The 18,994-nt window shown below is 54.2% G+C and overlaps 2 protein-coding genes across 3 annotated transcripts in view; one reads left to right on the forward strand and one right to left on the reverse strand.

The window, feature by feature from the left end:
* The first annotated feature begins 5,973 nt into the window (after positions 1-5,973).
* On the forward strand, positions 5,974-11,329 carry ZFTA (zinc finger translocation associated). 2 transcript variants are annotated; one of them, XM_055309180.1, is made up of 5 exons: positions 5,974-6,150; positions 8,267-8,764; positions 9,324-9,710; positions 9,964-10,536; positions 10,765-11,329. In XM_055309180.1, the coding sequence occupies exons 1-5, from the start codon at positions 6,012-6,014 to the stop codon at positions 11,223-11,225; spliced, it is 2,058 nt and encodes a 685-aa protein (XP_055165155.1). In that variant the 5' UTR covers positions 5,974-6,011; the 3' UTR covers positions 11,226-11,329. The 2 variants fall into 2 exon arrangements, with proteins under 2 accessions (XP_055165155.1, XP_055165164.1); XM_055309189.1 differs by lacking the exon at positions 9,324-9,710.
* A 4,468-nt stretch (positions 11,330-15,797) lies between these two features.
* Positions 15,798-18,994, reverse strand: part of RTN3 (reticulon 3) — a 62,228-nt gene continuing 59,031 nt past the window's right edge. The window contains exons 6-7 of the mRNA XM_055309203.1: positions 18,138-18,196; positions 15,798-16,729 (exon numbers count right to left, since the gene is read on the reverse strand). Of these exons, the coding sequence (XP_055165178.1) occupies positions 16,684-16,729; positions 18,138-18,196 (105 nt within the window). The 3' untranslated portion in view covers positions 15,798-16,683. The remainder of the gene's footprint in view (positions 16,730-18,137; positions 18,197-18,994) is intronic.

The raw sequence follows: 18,994 nt of genomic DNA on the forward strand, positions 1-18,994 counted from the left end.
TCCTAGTTGAAAAGGGCTCCTGGGATGCCTACGTGGTTCAGCGGTTGAGTGTCTGCCTTTGGCTCAGGTTGTGATCCCGGGAAACCTAGGATGGAGTCCTGCATCGGGCTCTCTGTGGGGAGCCTGCTTCTCCCTCTGCCGGTGTCTCTTTCTCTCTTTCTTTCTCTTATGAATAAATAAATAAAAACTCTTAAAAAAAAAAAAGATCAGTGAGATTCCTCTTGAGAAGCAGCAACATCTTGAGGCAGACAGCTCTCCTAAGATCACGGATCAAGATCTTCGTCTCCAGTATGTAATATTTATCTCTATTTTTTTAAGATTTTATTTATTTATTCATGAGAGACAGAGAGAGAGAGAGAGGGAGAGAGACAGAGCCAGAGGCAGAGGGAGAAGCAGGCTCCATGCAGGAGCCCAACGTGGGAATCGATCCCAGGACTCTGATCACGCCCTGGGCCAAAGGCAGGCGCTCGACCACTGAGCCACCCGGGTGTCCCTTATCTTTTATCTACCTACCATTTGCTTTTCTCTCATTAATGCCTGGGAAGACAACATTGTAATTAGGATTTCGTAAATAATACTACTACAGGAAACTTCACTAACTGTTGGGTTAGTCATGCTGTGCCAAAATCAGGATATAAAGAGAGAGCCCCCTTAATTCACCCTATAAGTAATTTCGCTGACATCCCAAATGCTACTGTATGACTAAGTTTTCCACAGTCCCCTTTTATAAAGTTGAAATGCTAAATCCATAGACTCCCATTCTTTGCCTCAACTTAACCTAACCCTGGGATGGGAAAATGAGATCCGTTGAAAAAAAAAATGACATTACAGAGCAGCTTGTGGTCTTTTTCTTTCTTTCTTTCTTTCTTTCTTTCTTTCTTTCTTTCTTTCTTTCTTTCTTTCTTTCCTTCCTTCCTTCCTTCCTTCCTTCCTTCTTTGAAGACTTTATTTTTTTATTCATGAGAGACACAGGGAGAGGCAGAGACACAGGCAGAGGGAGAAGCAGGCTTCCTGCAGGGAGCCTGATGCAGGACTCAATTCCAAGACTCCAGGATCACGTCCTGGGCCAAAGGCAGATGCTCAACTGCCGAGCCATCCAGGTGTCCCTTTTTCTTTCTTTTCTTTTTTTTTTTTTTTAAGATTTTATTTATTTATTAGAGAGAGAGAGAGAGAGAGAGAGAGAGAGAGAGAAAGCACACAAGCTGGTGGGAGGGGCAGAGGGAGAGGGAGAAGCAGACTCCCTGCTGAGCTGACTCCCAGGACCTTAGGAATCATGACCTGAGTTGAGTTAAAGGCAGATGCTTAACTGCTTAACCAACTGAGCCATCCAGGAGCCCTGCAGAGCAGCCAGTGTTAATCAGACTGTTTGCAGGCTTGCTGTCAGGCCCATATGCTTAGGTGGTCTTTCAATATGTGATAATACAGTATTTGAGTCGTGCTAACACCTCTATACCGCTGAATGGGTTCATACATGCTAATCCTTATGAGGGAGCCCTAGGAGGGAGGTTTGGTATATGGAGGTTTTGGCAAAGGCCTCTACGCTTGGCCAACTCATTGTCTTGACAGCAATGTGCTGTTGCTATATTTACTGTTCCATTGACCCTTCCTAGTACCTCAGAAACTCAACATTGGTCGACTCCATTGAATTTATACTATTGACCAAAAAGAAGTTTACCAACAGATGTATCCCTCTGGATAGATGTCATTTGGATGGTCCTTTCTTCCTTCACCTGAGATTAGTATGAACAAATATGATTAAAAACTTAACCTTAACCTTTGGTAACCAATGCCAAGTGTACTGCTTAGGCCATGGTTGGATAACAAAAGTCCCTAGACTCTCTTGCTAAGATGGTTTTAGATAATAGAATTGCTTTAGATTACTTGCTGGCTGAAAAAGGATAGGTCTGTGCTATAGCAAAAACTTTCTACTGACTGTACCTGGATCAACATGTCTGATTTTGTAGAAACTCAAATACAAGAAATGAACAAACAAGCTATCTAGCAAGAAAGGGTCACCTCGTCAGGTGTCTTCTTTGATTTACATGGTACCAGTTGGTTTAGTTCATGGGGGCCCTGGGTAAGAGTATACTTTAGCCTCTTGGTGTTATCCTACTCATTGTCAGCATTATCACCTCTCTGGTGCATCAAGTTCTCTCTGAGATCTTAACACCCCCGTTTGCAGCCATCAGCACATCAGACGGTCTCACCCCCTTGCGCCTACGTAAGCAAATCAAAATCTAAGCCTGTAAATATGTCAAGGTCACTAAAGTGAGACCTAAGGACAACCAATTGCAAACAGCCAACTAGGGTTCAAGCTATAGTCAATCAATAATTTCCTTACTTTGCTTCCGCCTCTTCTCTATTAAAGTTTATCCCCAGCTCCTGTCGACAGAGTGCTTCTAACCACTTCTGGTCTGGCGCTGCCCCATTTGAATCGATTTTGTGCAAATAAATTCCTAAAATTTTAATATGCCTCAGTTTATCTTTTACCAGACCTCATTCTGTCTCCACCCTACAAATCTGTTTCCTTTTATATCCCTGAACCAGATGCATGGGGGTTCACCTGGCCCTTCTCTGATCAGCACGTTGAATCCTGCCACACGTCTGCGGATTTTACCCCCTTGTTGGCTTGATCTAGGACAGCGGCTAACCTCTAAGGGGGCTTTGTTAAAAATCAGTTAAAAGGGCCCCCTTTGGGCTAGTGAATTGGGGAAAGAGGCCCCCTCTGATCAGACGCAGCTTTCAGGTGCATGCTTGACTAATAAATTGTGCCTTGGTGATAAGAGGTATCCTGTCCTGGCAGATACCAGGGTGCATGACTCAGCTGAGGGCACAGGTGGCATTTCGCCCCCCAATGGCCCCCTTGCGTGCAGGGAAGATGCACGCACTGTGCTATGGCCCCATTTGAATCTTTTGCCTCCTCTCTCCTGGCCCTGCCGTGGCTGGCTGTCGTAATAAGATCAGAAGATCCTACTGCAGGTGTGGACTGCTTGACAGTGTTCCATCTTTTTCTATCCAGGCTCTCTCATTCGCGTTCTCAGGGCTGCTTCCAGAATGCCTTGCACACTGGCTCCAGGTACTCCGTATGCCTTCGGCACAAATGCAGACTCTCAGTGTGGCACCCAAGGCCCTGGCCCTGTTTCCTCTTCTGCCTCTTCCACCAGAAACCCTCCTTCATGGGGCACTCCCCTGGCCTTCGCTAGGAAAGTCCTAGCTCATTTCTCCTCCCAGCAACACGTTCTAGTTTTTCAAGACTTGACTCATTATCTTCCTTAGAAGTCTTCTCAGTTTGGGTGGCCTCTCTCTTGGCTCTCATCATTCTGTGTTGCAATCAAGACTGGTTAACCCTTAGGCACTGAGGACACACTGCCTCGAACCCACAATGTCTATAGGGGCTCATGGAAGAGAAAAGTGATATTCAAGGGTCAAAGAAGAGACATTATTTTTTCTCACATCAGAGAAAATAAAGAAGTTTGTAGGGTCCACAAAAATCTATTAAATCTTTTTTTTTTTTTTAATAGAAGAAGATACCCATGGAGGCAAAAAGTCCATAGGACCCATGAAAGGCCACAATGTAGTCCTGGTTAGCATTGTTTCTGCATGCTGCAAGACCCAGTAGAGGAAGATCTGCTAGGAGGGGTGGATGAAACACCCCCGCCCCCTCCCTGGCTGTGTTAGGTAATTTTTTTAGGTGATGACAGCAAAGCTTTATCTTCATAGGGTGGCTATGAGGATCAGTGGGTGAAAACGCTTCAGGACTACAGAGCTTGGAGCTGTTTCTGGAGCCATGCAGGATGTGAGCAAGGAGAGAAGCACCACACATTAAAACACAGCTCCAGGTGGCTTTGATACCTTTCTTCGGGTAACAAATAAAATGATCCTGCTTAGGGGCGCCTGGCTGGCTCATGGGTAGAGCAACTCTTGATCTGGGGGTTGTGAGTTCGAGCCCTATGTTGGGTGTAGAGATTATTTAAAAATAAAATCTTTTAAAAATTTTACCCTATTTATACACGTAGAGAGAGAACTGGCAGGACATGCAGCAAAGTGTCCCACAGTGGCCAGCCCTGATCGTGGGTTACCTTTGTAATTTTTTAAAACTCATACCTAGGGGCATTTGAAGGTCAGGTCTGTGTCTCATTTTCCCTTTGTGGCCCTGGGCTCAGCACAAGTGAAGGACATTATGAACTAAGGAATCCCCCCATCTCATGACACTGCCTGGCACTCCATCAGCACCAGGGCCCCAGTCCCGAGAGGCTGAAAGGAGTGCAGCTCCTCCCTGAAAGCAAGGCCCGCGCGGTGCAGAGAACAGAGCTGGAGGGCCGAGACTCAGTTTACCCAGGGTGATCTCTCTCGCAGGTCATAGTGGGGACATCTCTAAATGGTGACAGGCACCTTTAGGCACTTGAGAAATCTTAGTTCTGGGCCGCGTTTCACTAACACGTAAGGGATAGGCTTCCTGCGTTCCAAGTAATTTAATATTTCCCATGGCTCCCGAAGGGCTGGAATTGTTTCCTTTTTATAAGCCGCCGGTGCCTGTTAAGTCATAAACAGTATCAGTCTTGTGTGTCTTGTTCACCGCCCAGCGCCGACAAGCCTGTTGGCGTGCAGCAGGCGTCGGTGGGCGAGCGGATTTGTCAGGGGCGACTTCTTTAACGGGCCGCTGAGTACCTCCCCAGCGAAAAGCATAAAACCCACTTCTAGGTAATAAGCCCCTGCATGGCCTCCGCACCCTGTAATTTGGATCTCTAGGAATCGCCTTTGTTGTGGGCGACCAACCACAGGCAAAGCAAGCACCTGCTCCTCCAGCCGGCCCTCGCGGAAGGACTCCAGGCGGCCGCGCCCTCGGCTGCTTCTCCGGGCCCTTCTCTCCGCTTCCCGGGAGCTCGGGGCCCCTGGGGCATCCCGGGGCTTGGCGGCCAGGGTCCGCCCCGGCGCTTCGCGGCCGCGGGGGCGCGCGTCCCCAGGTGCCCGACACCCCGCCCAGAGTCAGGGTCCGTCGCCTCCCCCGGCCCGGCGCGGGGCTAGGGGGGTTCCGGGGCTGCGTCTAGGGCCTCGCCTGGCACTCGCAGGCCTCTCGGGCCGGAGCCTGAGTCACCGCGGCGCACACGCCCTCTCCTCCCCGCTCTCAGGCTGGGGCCCCTCGGTCCCGCAGCGTCGGGCCCCGGCACCGCCGACTTCTCCGTCTACTGCGCGTCCCTCTTCCCGGCCGGAGTCTCCGCGGCCGCGGCCCCGCCCCGCCCCCGCCCCCGGCCGGCTCCGGGGAAGCTGCGCCCGCCCGCCTCGCCAATGGAGGAGCCCGAACTCCCGGCGCTCCCGGGCGGCTCCCGCGGGAGGGGGCGCGGCCGCCCCCGCGGCTCCACCCTCTGCGCGGGGCCGCGGCCATCTGGGGCCCCTGCCAGTCGCGTCCGCTCTGGGGCCCGCGCCCAGCTCGCGCGGGAGGAGGCAGCCCCGGCGGGGACCCGGGCCTCCCACCAGGCGGTCCCCAGCCGGCGCCGGTGCGCGGAGCCGGGCGCTGAGATGCCCCGAGGGGGCAGTGGCTGCGAGCTGAGCCCGGGTGGAAGCGCGTCGCTGCGTACGCGGGCGCCCCTCGCCACTTCGGTGACCCTTCAGGAGCCGGGACCGGAGCCCCGGAGGCGGCGGTGTGGGCCCGCGAGGGCGGCGAGGTCTGTGCTCCTAACGTCCGGGGCGGGCGCCGGCTGCGGAGCCTCGGGCCAGCTCGTCGCCTCCCGCCTCTCCCCCCAGCCCCCCGCGAGCTGGCAGGAAGAAATAGCGCGCGGCCCCTTTAAATTTACCCAGGAGCCCTTAAAGGAGCCCCAGGGGCCCCAGACAGGAGTCCCCACCCCGGTCCAGCCCGCGCCGCCGAGCGAGCAGCCAGCCGTCCGTGCGGCCAGCCGCCCCGTGCATGCGCCCCGCGCCCCGGGGCCCCGAGCACCGAGCGCCCCGCGCGGGCCGCCGCCGGCCCCGCGGCCCCGCGCCCCGCCGCCCCGGGGCCCCGCTCCGCAGCGCAGCGCATGGAGCCCGGCGGGGACCACCGGAGCCGGAGCGGCGGCGGCAGGGGCGGCCCCGGGCCAGCAGCGGCCTCGGCACGGGGCCGACGGCTGCCGCCCGCCGGATCGAGCGGCGGTGCGGAACCCGAGGAGGACGACGGCGGTAAGAGCTGGGGCCGGCGGCTCGGGCGGGGGCCCCGGCATGGGGGAGGGGAGGGCTGCGGCTTCGGGCTCCGGGCCCCTCTCCGCCGCCGAACAAAGGGGGGGACGCGGGCAGGGCGGCCGGGGGCGCCACCTGGCGGGCGCGGATCGTGGCTGCAGGGCCGGCGGGGGAGCCCCCCGCCCAGCTCCCGGGGTCCGCCCGCGGGGCTCCGGCGGATTCCCTCCCCCTTAAAGGGCCCCGCGGCCCCCGCCTTGGAGGCCAGGGCGGAGGGCCCCCGAAGTGCCCGGCCGGACGCCACGGGGCGCGCGCTGGGCGCTCTCGGACTTGCGCCCCCGCCCCTTTCTCTTTCAGACTCCCAGGTGGTCTCCCTTATCCGGCTGTCTCTTGAAAGTCGGCCCAGACAGCGGGTCCCTTTCGGGGGGCTTCCCCCCACCCCGCCCGAGGGGCTGAGCTGGGAACTCCGCTGCTTTAAGTCGGGCTGCTCCTCCCCTCCCGTGGCCTTGCTTACAGACAGGAAACCTTCTCAGCCCCCTCCCACCACGTTCTTTCTAGGAAAGAGCCTGGCTTGCGCCTCGAGGGGCCCACCGCTACCTTCACCCCGCGGGTAGTTTTTACAGGGATGGGCTCGCTCACAAAGGCAGATACCCACTCCTGTCCGCGCGTTATCGCCTCCCTTCTTTTTGCCACAGTTTGTCAGCTACAGTAGGGCCAGCCCGTCCTCCCCGTTCGCTCTCAGAGGACACTGTTTCTTCATTCCCCTGCTGCAGGGTCGCCGCCTTAAGACCCATGACGTTCTGGCCGGGCTAGGGAGATAGTGCCCTGATCTCCGAGCTCCCCTCCCAGAAACTCCCCATCCCCTTTTGTTTTTAAAGAATCTCAGCTCCTCCCCTTTTTTTTTGGCTCTTAAAGGGACAACCCACCTTAGACTAGCTTAGACCCGGCGCTGGAAGGATGCTTAGAGGCCAGCTAGCTCTCCAGTGCCTTTTCAGACAAAGAGGCTTAGGCCCAGAGAGCCACATGACCTATCAAAGATCACAGAGCAAGTTAGCAGTGAAACCACACAGGAACGGAGGTCTCTGACTTTGAAGCTGATGCTTTTTTCTTTGGGTCTACTTAAAACAAACAAAAAACACAATGGTGACAGGAGTCCTCTCTGGTCCTGTCTTTTGTTTCTCTGACCCCGAGATTCTCCAGTGGACCACACTTGTCCATTAAGCTTATGTGGCCAGGAAACTCTTTTCTAAATAAAATAGGGTCCAAGCTGCAGGGAAAGTGGGGGTACTGCTTGGGGTGCCTGTTTGGCAAAAGGGAACACCACTGGGTTAGTGTGCTGTACTTGGGCCTCTCCCGTGCCTGCCCCTTGATTGCTGGGCAGTGGCCGGCTCTCTGCCAGAGCAAAATATAAATCCCCAGAAAGACTTAATGGGCTCCAGTGGGTGGTGGCCACTCCCTTCTGCAGAATTTTCAGTAGCCACTCTGGTGGCCCTCCTGTCATCCTCTTGCAGGGTCATAGGCTCTCCCAGACTCTAGGGAAGTCAGGGTCCTAGAAACTCCTTTTCCCTGCAGGTGTTGACAGCTTTGTCATGGGGATCGCTCCCATGACGTCCTATATTTGGGGAACTGACAATGCTTAGCACCCCCTAAAATGGAACTCCCAGAAGGCTGCATTTGAGGCACTATTGGAAAAAGAGAGAAAATGTTTGGGTGGGGCCCTCCTGGTGGGGGGCCTCAGACGGGTGGGTCCCGGGTGCAGTCCTGGATGCAGACAGATGCCCCCTTTGTTCTTCCACTGCCCGCTCTGCTTCGGCCGGAACCGCCCCAGCATGCTGCTCTCCTGGCTTCACCCTTACAGCCCTCTGCCAGAAAGGGGGCCATACGGAGCTGGTTTCCTCCTTGGCCTTCACCTGGTTTTTTAAAAACTCAGAGCTCTTTCCTCAGCAGTGTGCCTTGCGTCCTTTTGTTTGTGGTCCTCTCTTAAAAGGGTCCTCACGCTTTGTAAAGGGCCAGTGTTTTAACTCTGGGCTTTCCCACCTCCCTTTCTCTGCAAAATCCAAGCCCTGGGTTCATTTCTTAAGTATTGGACATTGAAAAACTGTCTCCCCTTTCCCCTTCCCAGGGCAAGATCTTCAGCTGGAAGGGGGTGCCTTGGGGTCCTGGGGGAGTGCCCCCCTGCCCTCTTCCAGGGTCAGGGGACCAGCATCTTCAGGCAGGAAATACTCAGACCACTGTGAGGCCCGGGCCTCGAGGCCTGGGAAGAGCCGCATCCCCGGCCGTGACCACCGGCGCTACTACCACGACCACTGGCGGCTGGAGTACCTGATGGACTTCAACCCTGCCCGGCACGGCATGGTGTGCATGGTGTGCGGCAGCTCCCTGGCCACTCTCAAGCTCAGCACCATCAAGCGGCACATCCGCCAAAAGCACCCCTACTCCCTGCACTGGAGTCCCCGAGAGAAGGAAGTTATCAGCAACAGCTGGGATGCCCACCTGGGGCTGGGGGCCTGTGGAGAGTCCGAGGGCCTGGGGGCCCAGGGGGCTGAAGAAGAGGAGGAAGAGGAAGAGGAAGAGGAAGAGGAGGGGGCTAACCTGCAAGCTTGCCCACCCAAGGGTGCAGGTAACACAGGACATGGAGAGGCAGGGACCTGGGTGGTGGCTGGGGCCAGGTGGGGCCAGCCCTGGCTTCTCAGCCAGCTAACTTATTTTCTGGAGTAAGCCATTGCTCTTTTTTTTTGGGGGGGGGGGAGGAGGGACTGCCTATTGCCCTTGTCACTGTACTGTATTGGGGGAGGGACAGTGAGACAAAGGGGTCTGCAACACCCCTGATAGTTTTGGCCTTCCGTGGTTTTAGAAGGATCCGGGAGAGTGGGGGGATAGGCTGGGGAAAGGCAGGGAGTAGAGGGTCCTGGAAAGGGAAGTCCAGGGAAGGGGCTAGAATCTGGGTGTGTTGGGGGGGGGGAGTGGGTGGAGCTTCAGGTCTGCGTGTAGGAGGATTAGGAGGTGGGGGAGTTGAGGCCTGAGGAGAGAGGAGGAGCAGGGCAAAGGTGAGGCTGGGGGCACACAGTCAGGAGCCAGGGAGAGGCCGGCTTGTAGAGGACCTGGCTGTGGCAGTGGGTGGGTGGGGGCTCCTTGGAGGGCCAGCATCTCAGTTCCTTACCTCCCTCCAACCCTTTCAGGCAAAGCCCCAGCCGATGAGGGCAGCCGATGCCAGCAGCGAGGGGGCCTAGTAGCACCCAGGGCTCGGTGTCGGGGTCTCTCAGCCTCCCGCAGGGCTGGGGACAGCAGGGGGCTGGGGGCGCGGCAGCTGGACCAGAGGCTGAAGGAGTCCCTGCAGAACTGGTTCCGGGCTGAGTGTCTCATGGATTATGACCCTCGGGGGAACCGGCTGGTGTGCATGGCCTGTGGCCGGGCACTGCCCAGCCTGCACCTGGACGACATCCGTGCCCACGTGCTGGAGGTGCACCCCAGCTCCTTGGGGCTCAGTGGCCCCCAGCGGAGTGCCCTGCTGCAAGCCTGGGGTGGCCAGCCCGAGATACTGTCTGAGCTCACTCGGTCCCCAGCAGGTGCGGGGCCCATTCCGGGCCAAGACCCCCCCCATATTAGGGCTGCAAAGTGGGGTCTTTGGCCAAAACCGGGAGGGTCTCCTCTCTACATGCACCCACATACCCATCTACCTACCCACAGACACACAGATACCCCTCCTCACCCCCACACCGCTGGGGCCTCTAGATTGGGGCTGGGGTGAGGACCCCTCTGCATGGGTAACGGAACCCTGCCACCAGGCTGAGCCGGTCTCCCTCACCCCTTCCCCAACAGACGATGACCTCGTCCCCCAGGACCTGACCAGAAAGAGCCTGGACCCCGCCCCCACTGCTGGAGCCCTCTCCTCTCGGGATCTCAGTCCCCCAGACGTAAAAAAGGAAGAGGCTGTCTGGGTCCCTGAGAGGCCCAGGCCCGCAGAGGAGGCGGCGGCGGCGGAGGAGGAGGAGGAGGAGGAGGAGGAGGAGCTGGAGGAGGGCGAGAGGGTGGGGGTCCCGGGCCGGTCTCCGCGGGGCCGTCACCACCGCCGCTACCGGGAGCGCTGGCGGCTGGAGTACCTCGTGGAGCTGGACGGCGGCCGGCGCGGCCTGGTGTGCATGGTGTGCGGGGGCGCGCTGGCCTCGCTCAAGATGAGCACCATCAAGCGGCACATCCGCCAGCGCCACCCGGGCTCCACGCGCCTCAGCGGGCCAGCCAAGGCCCTCATCGCCCAGGAGTGGAGCGAGAAGGCCGCTCACCTGCTGGCCCTGGGGCTGCCCAGCCCCGAGTCCCCCGGGAACCCCGCCGCCCCTGCTACAGCCGCAGCCTCCGAGGAGGGGGGAGGGGAAGAGGAGGAGGAGGAGTGGTGGGGTGAGCCGGCGCAGGGCCAGAGCTGGGGGCGCGGGAGAGGGGGCAGGGCCCCGGGCCAGGCAGGACCGAGGGCGGGGAGTGCTCGGGTGGAAGGGGGTGGCCACAGTAGAAGGCCGAAGGGGCGATCGGGGAGGCTGGGACCGGGGGGTCGCGGCGGGCAGCTCTGGGGCCGAGAAGCGGGCGGCTGGTCCTCCGCCGGCTCCATTGCGGTCCTTTGTCCCCTTCTAGGCGATGGCCCGCTTTCCCCAGGGGAACCATCGGAACGGCCCCCCGACGACGACGACGACGACGAGGACGGCCCAGAGCCCGGGGGCCTCGCCTTCCCGCCGCTGCCGCCGCCGCCGCCGCCGCCGCCGCCGCCGCCGCCGCGCAGCCGAGAGCAGCGGCGGAACTACCAGCCGCGCTGGCGGGGCGAGTACCTGATGGACTACGACGGCAGCCGGCGCGGGCTGGTGTGCATGGTGTGCGGGGGCGCGCTGGCCACGCTCAAGGTCAGCACCATCAAGCGGCACATCCTGCAGGTGCACCCCTTCTCCATGGACTTCACGCCCGAGGAGCGCCAGACCATCCTGGAGGCCTACGAGGAGGCCGCGCTGCGCTGCTACGGCCACGAGGGCTTCGGGCCGCCCGCTCCCGCACCGCGCGACGGCGGCGCGGACCTCAAAGCGGGCGCCGTTTGTCGGGCGTAGCGGGCTCGCGGGGCGGCTCCGCCCTGCGCTCTGCCGGCCTTCGGGCCGGGACACCCCGCTTCCTGCGGCCCTCCCCCTTCTCCCCTCCCCGCCCCGCTGGCCGGGCCGGGCGGAGATAGGAATTGGGTGGGGTCGCCGGCCTCCCCTCGGCGCCCCGGAGCCACCCACCCCACCCTGGCCCGGTCGGTCCGGCGCCCCGGAGCCCCAGCGCCCCGGAGCCCCGGCCGTCCCTGCGCTGGGCCCCACGTTTCCCGAGAGGCCACCGCGGCCTCCAGGCGTGTGCACCGAGGGCTTGCGGCCCCGGCCGGCGCCGGGGTGGGGATGCTCAGTATTAAGGCCCCAGGGTGGGGGGAGCGCCGGGGGGCCGCGTGGGCCGGGTGCCGGGCCGGGGCCCCGCCCAGCTCCCTGCGGCGTTGCACGCGGGCAGGCGCGGCCCCCGGTCGGGGGCGGCCGCGCGCGCTCCTCGTTGGTATTCGCGGCGGCTCGGAGGCCTGGACTGCGGACGAGGCTTCCCGCGGAGGGCGGGGGCGGGGCCCGGGAACCCGCCCGGGGGGCGGAGGACACGTGACGCCGCGGCCCGGAGGTGGGGGCGGAGCTGGGTGAGGGCCCCGGCAGCCGCGCCAGCCTCCCCCGCGGGCTCTCCCGCCTGCCCCGCTCCTGCCGCGCCCGCACCACCCCGATCTCGTAAAGGGATTAGCACTTTTCTCCTTTGCTCTGCTGACCTCTGTCTCCCCACTACACCCAGTCGGGCAGTCCGGCTCTCTCGCCCCCGTGGGTCCGAGCCCGGGGCACTGGAGGTCCCGGCGGTTGGCGTTCTATTCCTGTCCCCTCCCTGTCCCCCTTTGTACACGGTGGACGTGCTACCCACTCTCAGCCCCCAAGGGCCTGGGGCCGGGCCTCGGCCTTCCTCTCTTCCCCGCGGCAGCGTCAGGCCCACCGGGGCCGGGCCGGGGCCCCGCGATCTCCCAGGCAGGTCCGAGTGGGATGTGTAGATTCATTCTCCTGTGGAGAACAGGTGGCCCCGAGATCAGGCCTTTTTTGCTCTTTGTATTTTATTTTGAAACTGTATTTAATGCTTTTATATGAGAGGGGGAGGGGCGGGGAGAGAGCTGTCCCAGTCACCCCTATGTGCAAATGTCTTATTTATTATACGTGTATCAGAGATAAGCTGTGAGGCGGTGGAGGAAGGACCTAAAGGAGGAAGGAGTGAGGACAGAGGTGGGGATGGGGGGACCGCAAACATCCTACACTAATGTGTGACTCCAGGCCTCTGCTTGAAACTCTGGGCCCCAGTGTCTGCTTTTCACATGGCCAGGCCGCTTCCTTTGGTCTTACAGCCCGAGAGTGGGGAGGTGGGCTGAGCCTGTGGGACTTGGGGGCAATACCCAGAGGCAGAGGGGGCGCCTCCTTGGGTGGGAAAGCAGACAGCAAGGAGGAAGCCCTTCCTCATCCCAGCACCCCCAGGCTGGAGCCCAAGGTTCAAGTGCCTCAGGCCCAGTCCCCTTGGCTCTTCCTGATTGGGAATTGGATTTTATACCATGGATTTTATAGCATTTTTATATAATTCAGGATTGTCAGAGTTGGAAAGATCTTGGAGATCAATCAGTACCTGCCCCCTCGACCCTTTCACAGGTAGTGAAGTATGGAGACTGCAGTGATCACACACAGCCAGGTAGGAACAGTATAGAACTAGAAGGAAAATCTCGACTCCCGATTCAGAGTTTTTGCATTACACCACACTGCCTCCCAATCTCTGGTCAATTTTTTTTTTTCCCATTGGGCCTGCAAAAGGATGGCACGTGCTGGGTGTTGCAGGCTGTAAAGCGCTGTCGTGGCTTCCTGGGGGTGGTGAAGACCTGCGGCCCCCCTGAAAGGAGTGCTGTCTGGGGTGGCTCTGGCCACTGTAGGCTTCAGCTCCAGGGATCGGGCAGCAGCCTTCTCCATCACACCTCTGCAAGTAGGGCTGGCAGCCACCTGACCCTTGGTCTCTCCAGTAGGGCAGGGGCTCTGGCATTGTTTTTTTTTTTGGTAGGAGAGTATCAGCTATCTGTTGACTGAAAAGCGAATTCCCAGTGTTCGAACCTCCAGGATTTTTGAGTCAGTATTAAAAGCTTGAGAACAGGAATCATGGATGGGATCAAGAATGGCAGCCTGGGCACTGCCATTCTTTTATTTTCCTTCAATGCGTGTTTTCAGATCCAGGATTAGTATCTTACCATATTGCTACCCTGCCTGTTCAAAACCAGAAGGCAGATTGGGGCAACCAATTATGGTCACCCCAAGTCCACTGCCGAAGTTCAGGTAAGCCAGGACAGAGAGCCAGTTAGGGATGGCTTGTCCTTGTGACAGGCAGGGACAGGGGCTTTAGGGAAGACAGGAATGAATGTCTTCATTGAGAGGCAGCCCCAAGCACTCCAGGGGGTTCTCAAAGTGTGGCCATCGGACCAGTAGCATCCCATTAGGAACCTACTAGAAATGCAAATCCTTGGGCCCCATCTTGGTGACTCACTGGGGTGGCACCCAGCAATCCTTTTTGATAAGCGCTCCAATGATCGTGAAGCTGAAGATTGGAGTGCTAGTGGTCTCATTGGCACTCTAGGGATCCCTGCTTAGCCCCTCTGGCCTTTCGGGTTGGGGGGGTCAGGGAGGTCCTCCTCTTTGTGCCTCCTCGCCTTGGGAGTCTGACATGAACAGGTGAAGTTTCTTCATGAATTTTTTTTAATGGTATGCTTGCTATTATGGCCAATATGTAAATGTTACTCTGAATCCATATTTATACGCCACGTTAGTGACATTACTCAAACATTTGTATGTGTATTTGTGAAGTTGTTTGCTTCAATTATTTTTTAAAAATTTCAGCCTAAGTTTTCTAAGAGGTATGTTGAATAAATTTTTGAAATCCAGCTTAAGGGTCATGGCAGCCTTAGTTTTGGGGAAGAATGGATCTGAAGGGATAAAACTCTTTCAGCAATGCCTTGATAGATGTAGTCTCCACTTTCCAAGGTGACTGCCTCCAAGTGCTCTGTGGCTGTGATGGATCGGCTGCTTCACGCTGCAGGTGGGCAATTCTGAGCTTGGTGTGCAGCTGAACTGGGACGGCAGACCCTCAGGCACCTTCCACTCATCTTCTTCTTCCTAAGGTCACTTCCTAAGAGGGTTTCTGTGATCTTTCAGAAACCAAATGCATAGCTTTGCTCCACTATGGAAGTTCTGCAACCTTGGGAATCATTACCAGTATCAACTATTAGTTGCTTTTTAAAGCCTCAAAGGTGGAGTGGGGATGGGGGCTGGTGGAAGCCTGGTTCTTACTTTACCCAAACTGTGTATAAAGAATAAAGTTAGCAGAAAAACACCACAGTTACTGTGTTATTTTTTTCATTTTTTATTAATACCACATCAATTTACAGTTTTACAGGAACCAAGACCTAAGTTCCTTAGGTGCTACTGTATTTTTATGTTGCACGCACATACACGCACACAGTTTCATTAGTAATAGTTCATCTATAGGCTTTTCTTAAAAAAAAAAAAATTCCTGTGTGGCACAAAGATCTGTCCAATTATCTAAACACAGCAGTAACAAAACAAAAGGGCTAGCTATGGAGGCTTCCAGTGCAGAAAAAGGTCCTTTGGAGGGGAAGCCCAAAAAGCTGATCAGTGCACTGACTTCCTGGGAGGGCGCAAAATAACATGGAGAATGTGTTCCTGACTGAAATTTGCTTAAAATTTGAAAAGGGGGCTAGGGGGCTAATAAGAAAATGGGAGTAAGGCAAGGGTACCTTTTACCCGTCTAAATGCTGAAGTAACTTTTCCGAAACAGTAGAAGGAAAAAACTTCCATTACCTTCTACAGAGCTGCAGTGCTAAGGGACCTTCAAAGACTATAGCCCTTACTTTAAAGTCACCAGCGCACATTCCCTCTGGATTATCATGACTAGGAGCAACCTGAAGGAACTCACAGAGGACTTCTTTCAGGTTGACGGAATTTTCACGTCAGAGGGGAGAAAGACACTTATCGCTCTCAACAGGAATCAGATTCCCGGTTGCCCTCCAACTGACATCTGAGTGGTTCTTTATCTTTTAATCATGCACGGAGCCCACCATCATAATCTTGCCCTACCTGGTCACCTTCACCTAACACTTCTTGGAAAACACTCTCAAAAGGAGCACCCTGGGCCATGGCAAAGGTGCTGAGACATCTTATGTGTCGGAAGATGAAAGGAACCCTCAAAACATAAGACACTCAAAAGCTAGCCTCAAAGTTAAAAAACTCTGTACGAACTACAGAACACACTTTCTTACACTAATCTGTGGTCTCTTAACCACAGACAGACTATCTCCTCTCAAGCCAGCTTGGCTTTGGTCCTTAAGGTACAATGATGAGCACAGGTTAAGGATGTAGCATGTGAAGGAGGAAGCTGTGGAGAAAAGATAAAAGCAAAAAAAGGCCTTTTATGTTTCTGTCTTTAGCTCTTGAGAATGTTTCCCCCCCATGGACTGAGACAGGATTATAATAACTCAACAACTGAGGAACCCACATGCAGATTATTTTTTCTCTAACAAGTTTACAGCAGTATACAGCAGTTACAGACATTTATTTCATAATAAGAAAAGTACAACCATATTTATTAAAACTCGAGGTGAGGTGGGCAGGGAAGAGGGAAGAAGAAGCACACTCAGGAATGAGTCCTCAAACTAAAGCTCAGAACTGGTGCCCACAAGAAATGACATAGATGCCACCCTCCCAAATGGCAGAGACTTTCCTTTCCTAGGGGTGAGTGGGAGGGAAGGGTCATCCCAGCCCCACCTTCCATGTCCATCCTTGGTTCCCAGATGGCATTCCAGGAATCAATAACTCTCACTATCATCTACAGGTTGTTCATACAGTTGGAAGTTTTATCATTACGTGAAGAGAAACCATAGGAATAGCTGCTCACGTTGTGGGGCAGGAAGATGGGATCAGAAGGCTGCCAAAAAACCCACAGGAAGGAATCCCACTCTTGTCCCCAGATAATTTCCTCATAAGTTAATCATTATTTCTTAACTTAAAAATAAGGGTAAAACTCTGATAGGAAGCTGCATAAGACTAGTCCTTGAGAACTGGACAGCAGAGTCCAAGAGCAGTGCTTTATCTTTCATTTTCTCCTTGACCTCCAATCTCTCCCCTTTCAAGCTACAAGTAAAAGCTCCACCACCATTAAGGTACTGATTTATCCTATTAATTTGACTCTCTCTTTATTCTTTTGGGTTCTAAGATAATCAGTTCTTTTTTTTAGTCCAACAATTCTTGTGCTTGATACTGAGGGTAAAGGGAAAGGAGGGGAGAAAACACCAAATTAAGAAAAAGAAGCTTGGAATGCAAGCTCGAGCTGACACCGAGCACGTTCCTTCATAGTACAAGTAAAACGTTATAACTATTAAGTGGTGTTTTAGTAGCTGTTGCATTTCTGGTTCCCATGTACTTATTCTGCCTTTTTTTTTGCGATTCCAGGGAGTTTTGCTTGTATCCTATTGAAGAAAAAGAAAAGAAGGTGGTGAAAACACAGGTCTTTAACAGTGACACCAGAATACAGCATTGGACTTGCTGGAGCAACGTGACAAACTCCCATTTCCACAGGACTTACTCTGGAGGAAAAGCGTCAGAGGCCGAGTCTGGCCTGGGATGAGCTGAGGGGTCCACAGAGATTAATCCCCTCTCCTGGTGGCCAGGCCTGTAGCCAGTCCTCTTTCACTATCTGTCCCTCCTGGGTCCTTCACTGGAGGTTCCAGAGAAGAAGGGGTGTCTGGGCCTAACGCCTGCTGTGTTCTGCACACTGGCAGTGCAAGAGCCCATTTCTCTAGGAATGCCAGGTTAGTCACTAGTGCCACAAAAGGAGGCAGGAGTCGAGTCAAAGTGACACATAAAAAGACTACAGGTGCTGGCAAGAGTTCCCAGCCCCTCGTAGGACACCAAAGCTATCCTTTATTTTGTGCATTAAGGTTACACATCACTAAGGTCACTCACATACCTCTCGGCCAATGTCAAAGCCACCCCTCACAAGTATTAGATCCCACAGCAGGGACTGACCAAGACATTAGGTTTAAAGCTAAGCTATGACCATCTTTTACAATCAAGAGTAAACAATCAGATACATATTTGTACTAACTATCCTTGCTTGGTTTTAGCTCTAATATACATTCTAACGCAAAAGAGCAAGTCACGATCTTGGCATCAAGCCAGAGCTGCCTGCATATATTCAGTTTTCACTTTATCAAAACTGGAAAAAGCACTAAAATCTACAGTGTGACAGGGACTGGGGCAAGGAAATGGGGCACCAAAGAGATGCATCTACTTGTGATGTTTTATTTCTTAAATATCTGAATACAGAAAAATGTTAACATTTTAATTAGAAATGTGGGTTCCTTAGTATTTGCTGTAATTAAAAAAAGCCAAAAACAAAACAAAACAACCTCCCAAATTGTTCCTTGATGGGAGTCATAAAAATACCTACCAATATTTTATTACTTGATTTTCATATTAAATTGGTATAAAGAGGAAACAGAGATTTGGTGGTTTTAGGAAAGGTAGCACTGCACCCTGAATCATTTATTTAGTAAAACATTTTATTTCTGAAAAGAGAGGGAAAAGTTCCGCTTAAAACTGATGCATATGGGCAGGCAGTCACAGACACTTAAAAAGCCAATTCAAAAAGGCAAACGTTCTAATTCCATTGATCTTTTTTTTAGTCTAAGACACAAAAGATATTTTTTAAGGAAGTAGGATGAAATAGTTTGCAATAAAATCAAACTATTAACCAATATTTATCTTCAGTGTGAAAATTCCTTTCTTTGAGTCAGTAGGCTACAGAGGAAGCTACAAATAATTGGGGAAGAAAAGCACACATCCCAATAAAACATGGAACTTAAGTACACTTACTTTTCAACAATTGACTTGGTCTGATCGCGGGCAATGCCAACATAGTGATCAATCTGGGTCTTTAAGGAAAGGAAAAAATTCAGTTATGGCAACACACAGATTAACAATCTTTCTGAAGGTAATGTTCCTTTGTCTAGCTTAACTGTTTTTTAAAAACACTATTGCATATTCTTGGAAATGAAAATAATGCCCAGTTTTAAAAATTTACTATTATTTTTAAAATAGGCTCTATACCCAACATGGGGCTTGAACTCATGACTCTGAGATTAAGAGTCACATGCTCTATTGACTGTGCCAGCTCACTGTCCCAATAATGCCAGTTTTTAAGAGTATTTTAAAAACTTCAGGGTTCAGGGGCACCTGGGTGGCTCAGTCGGTTAGGCATCCAACTCTTGATCTTAGGGTTTTGAGTGCAAGTCCTGTGCTGGGACCCACATTGGGTGTGGAGCCTATATAAACAGAACAAACCCCCCCCCCCAACACCCTTCAGGTTTCAGACTTTAAATTATGCCATAAACACCTTATACTCTGTTGACGTAAAAATCACTCATTTCTTTTGCTAAGGTCTTACTTGCTAGGCATTTCCTTTATAGACACTGGAGTAAAGCATTTTCTGAATACTAAAAACTGTGTCTAATCTATATTCTATAATCACAAATGTATTCTGGTTCCTAGGTAAGACTTTTTTTTAATTTTTTTTTAAAGATTTTATTTATTTATTCATGAGAGACAGAGAGAGAGAGGTACAGACACAGGCAGAGGGAGAGGGAGAGGCAGGCTCCATGCAGGGAGCCTGACATGGGACTCGATCCTGGGTCTCCAGGATCACACCCTGGGCTGAAGGTGGCGCTAAACCG

The sequence above is a fragment of the Nyctereutes procyonoides genome, unplaced genomic scaffold (genome assembly GCF_905146905.1).
Source record: "Nyctereutes procyonoides isolate TBG_1078 unplaced genomic scaffold, NYPRO_anot_genome, whole genome shotgun sequence".
Classification (NCBI taxonomy): Eukaryota; Metazoa; Chordata; class Mammalia; order Carnivora; family Canidae; genus Nyctereutes; species Nyctereutes procyonoides.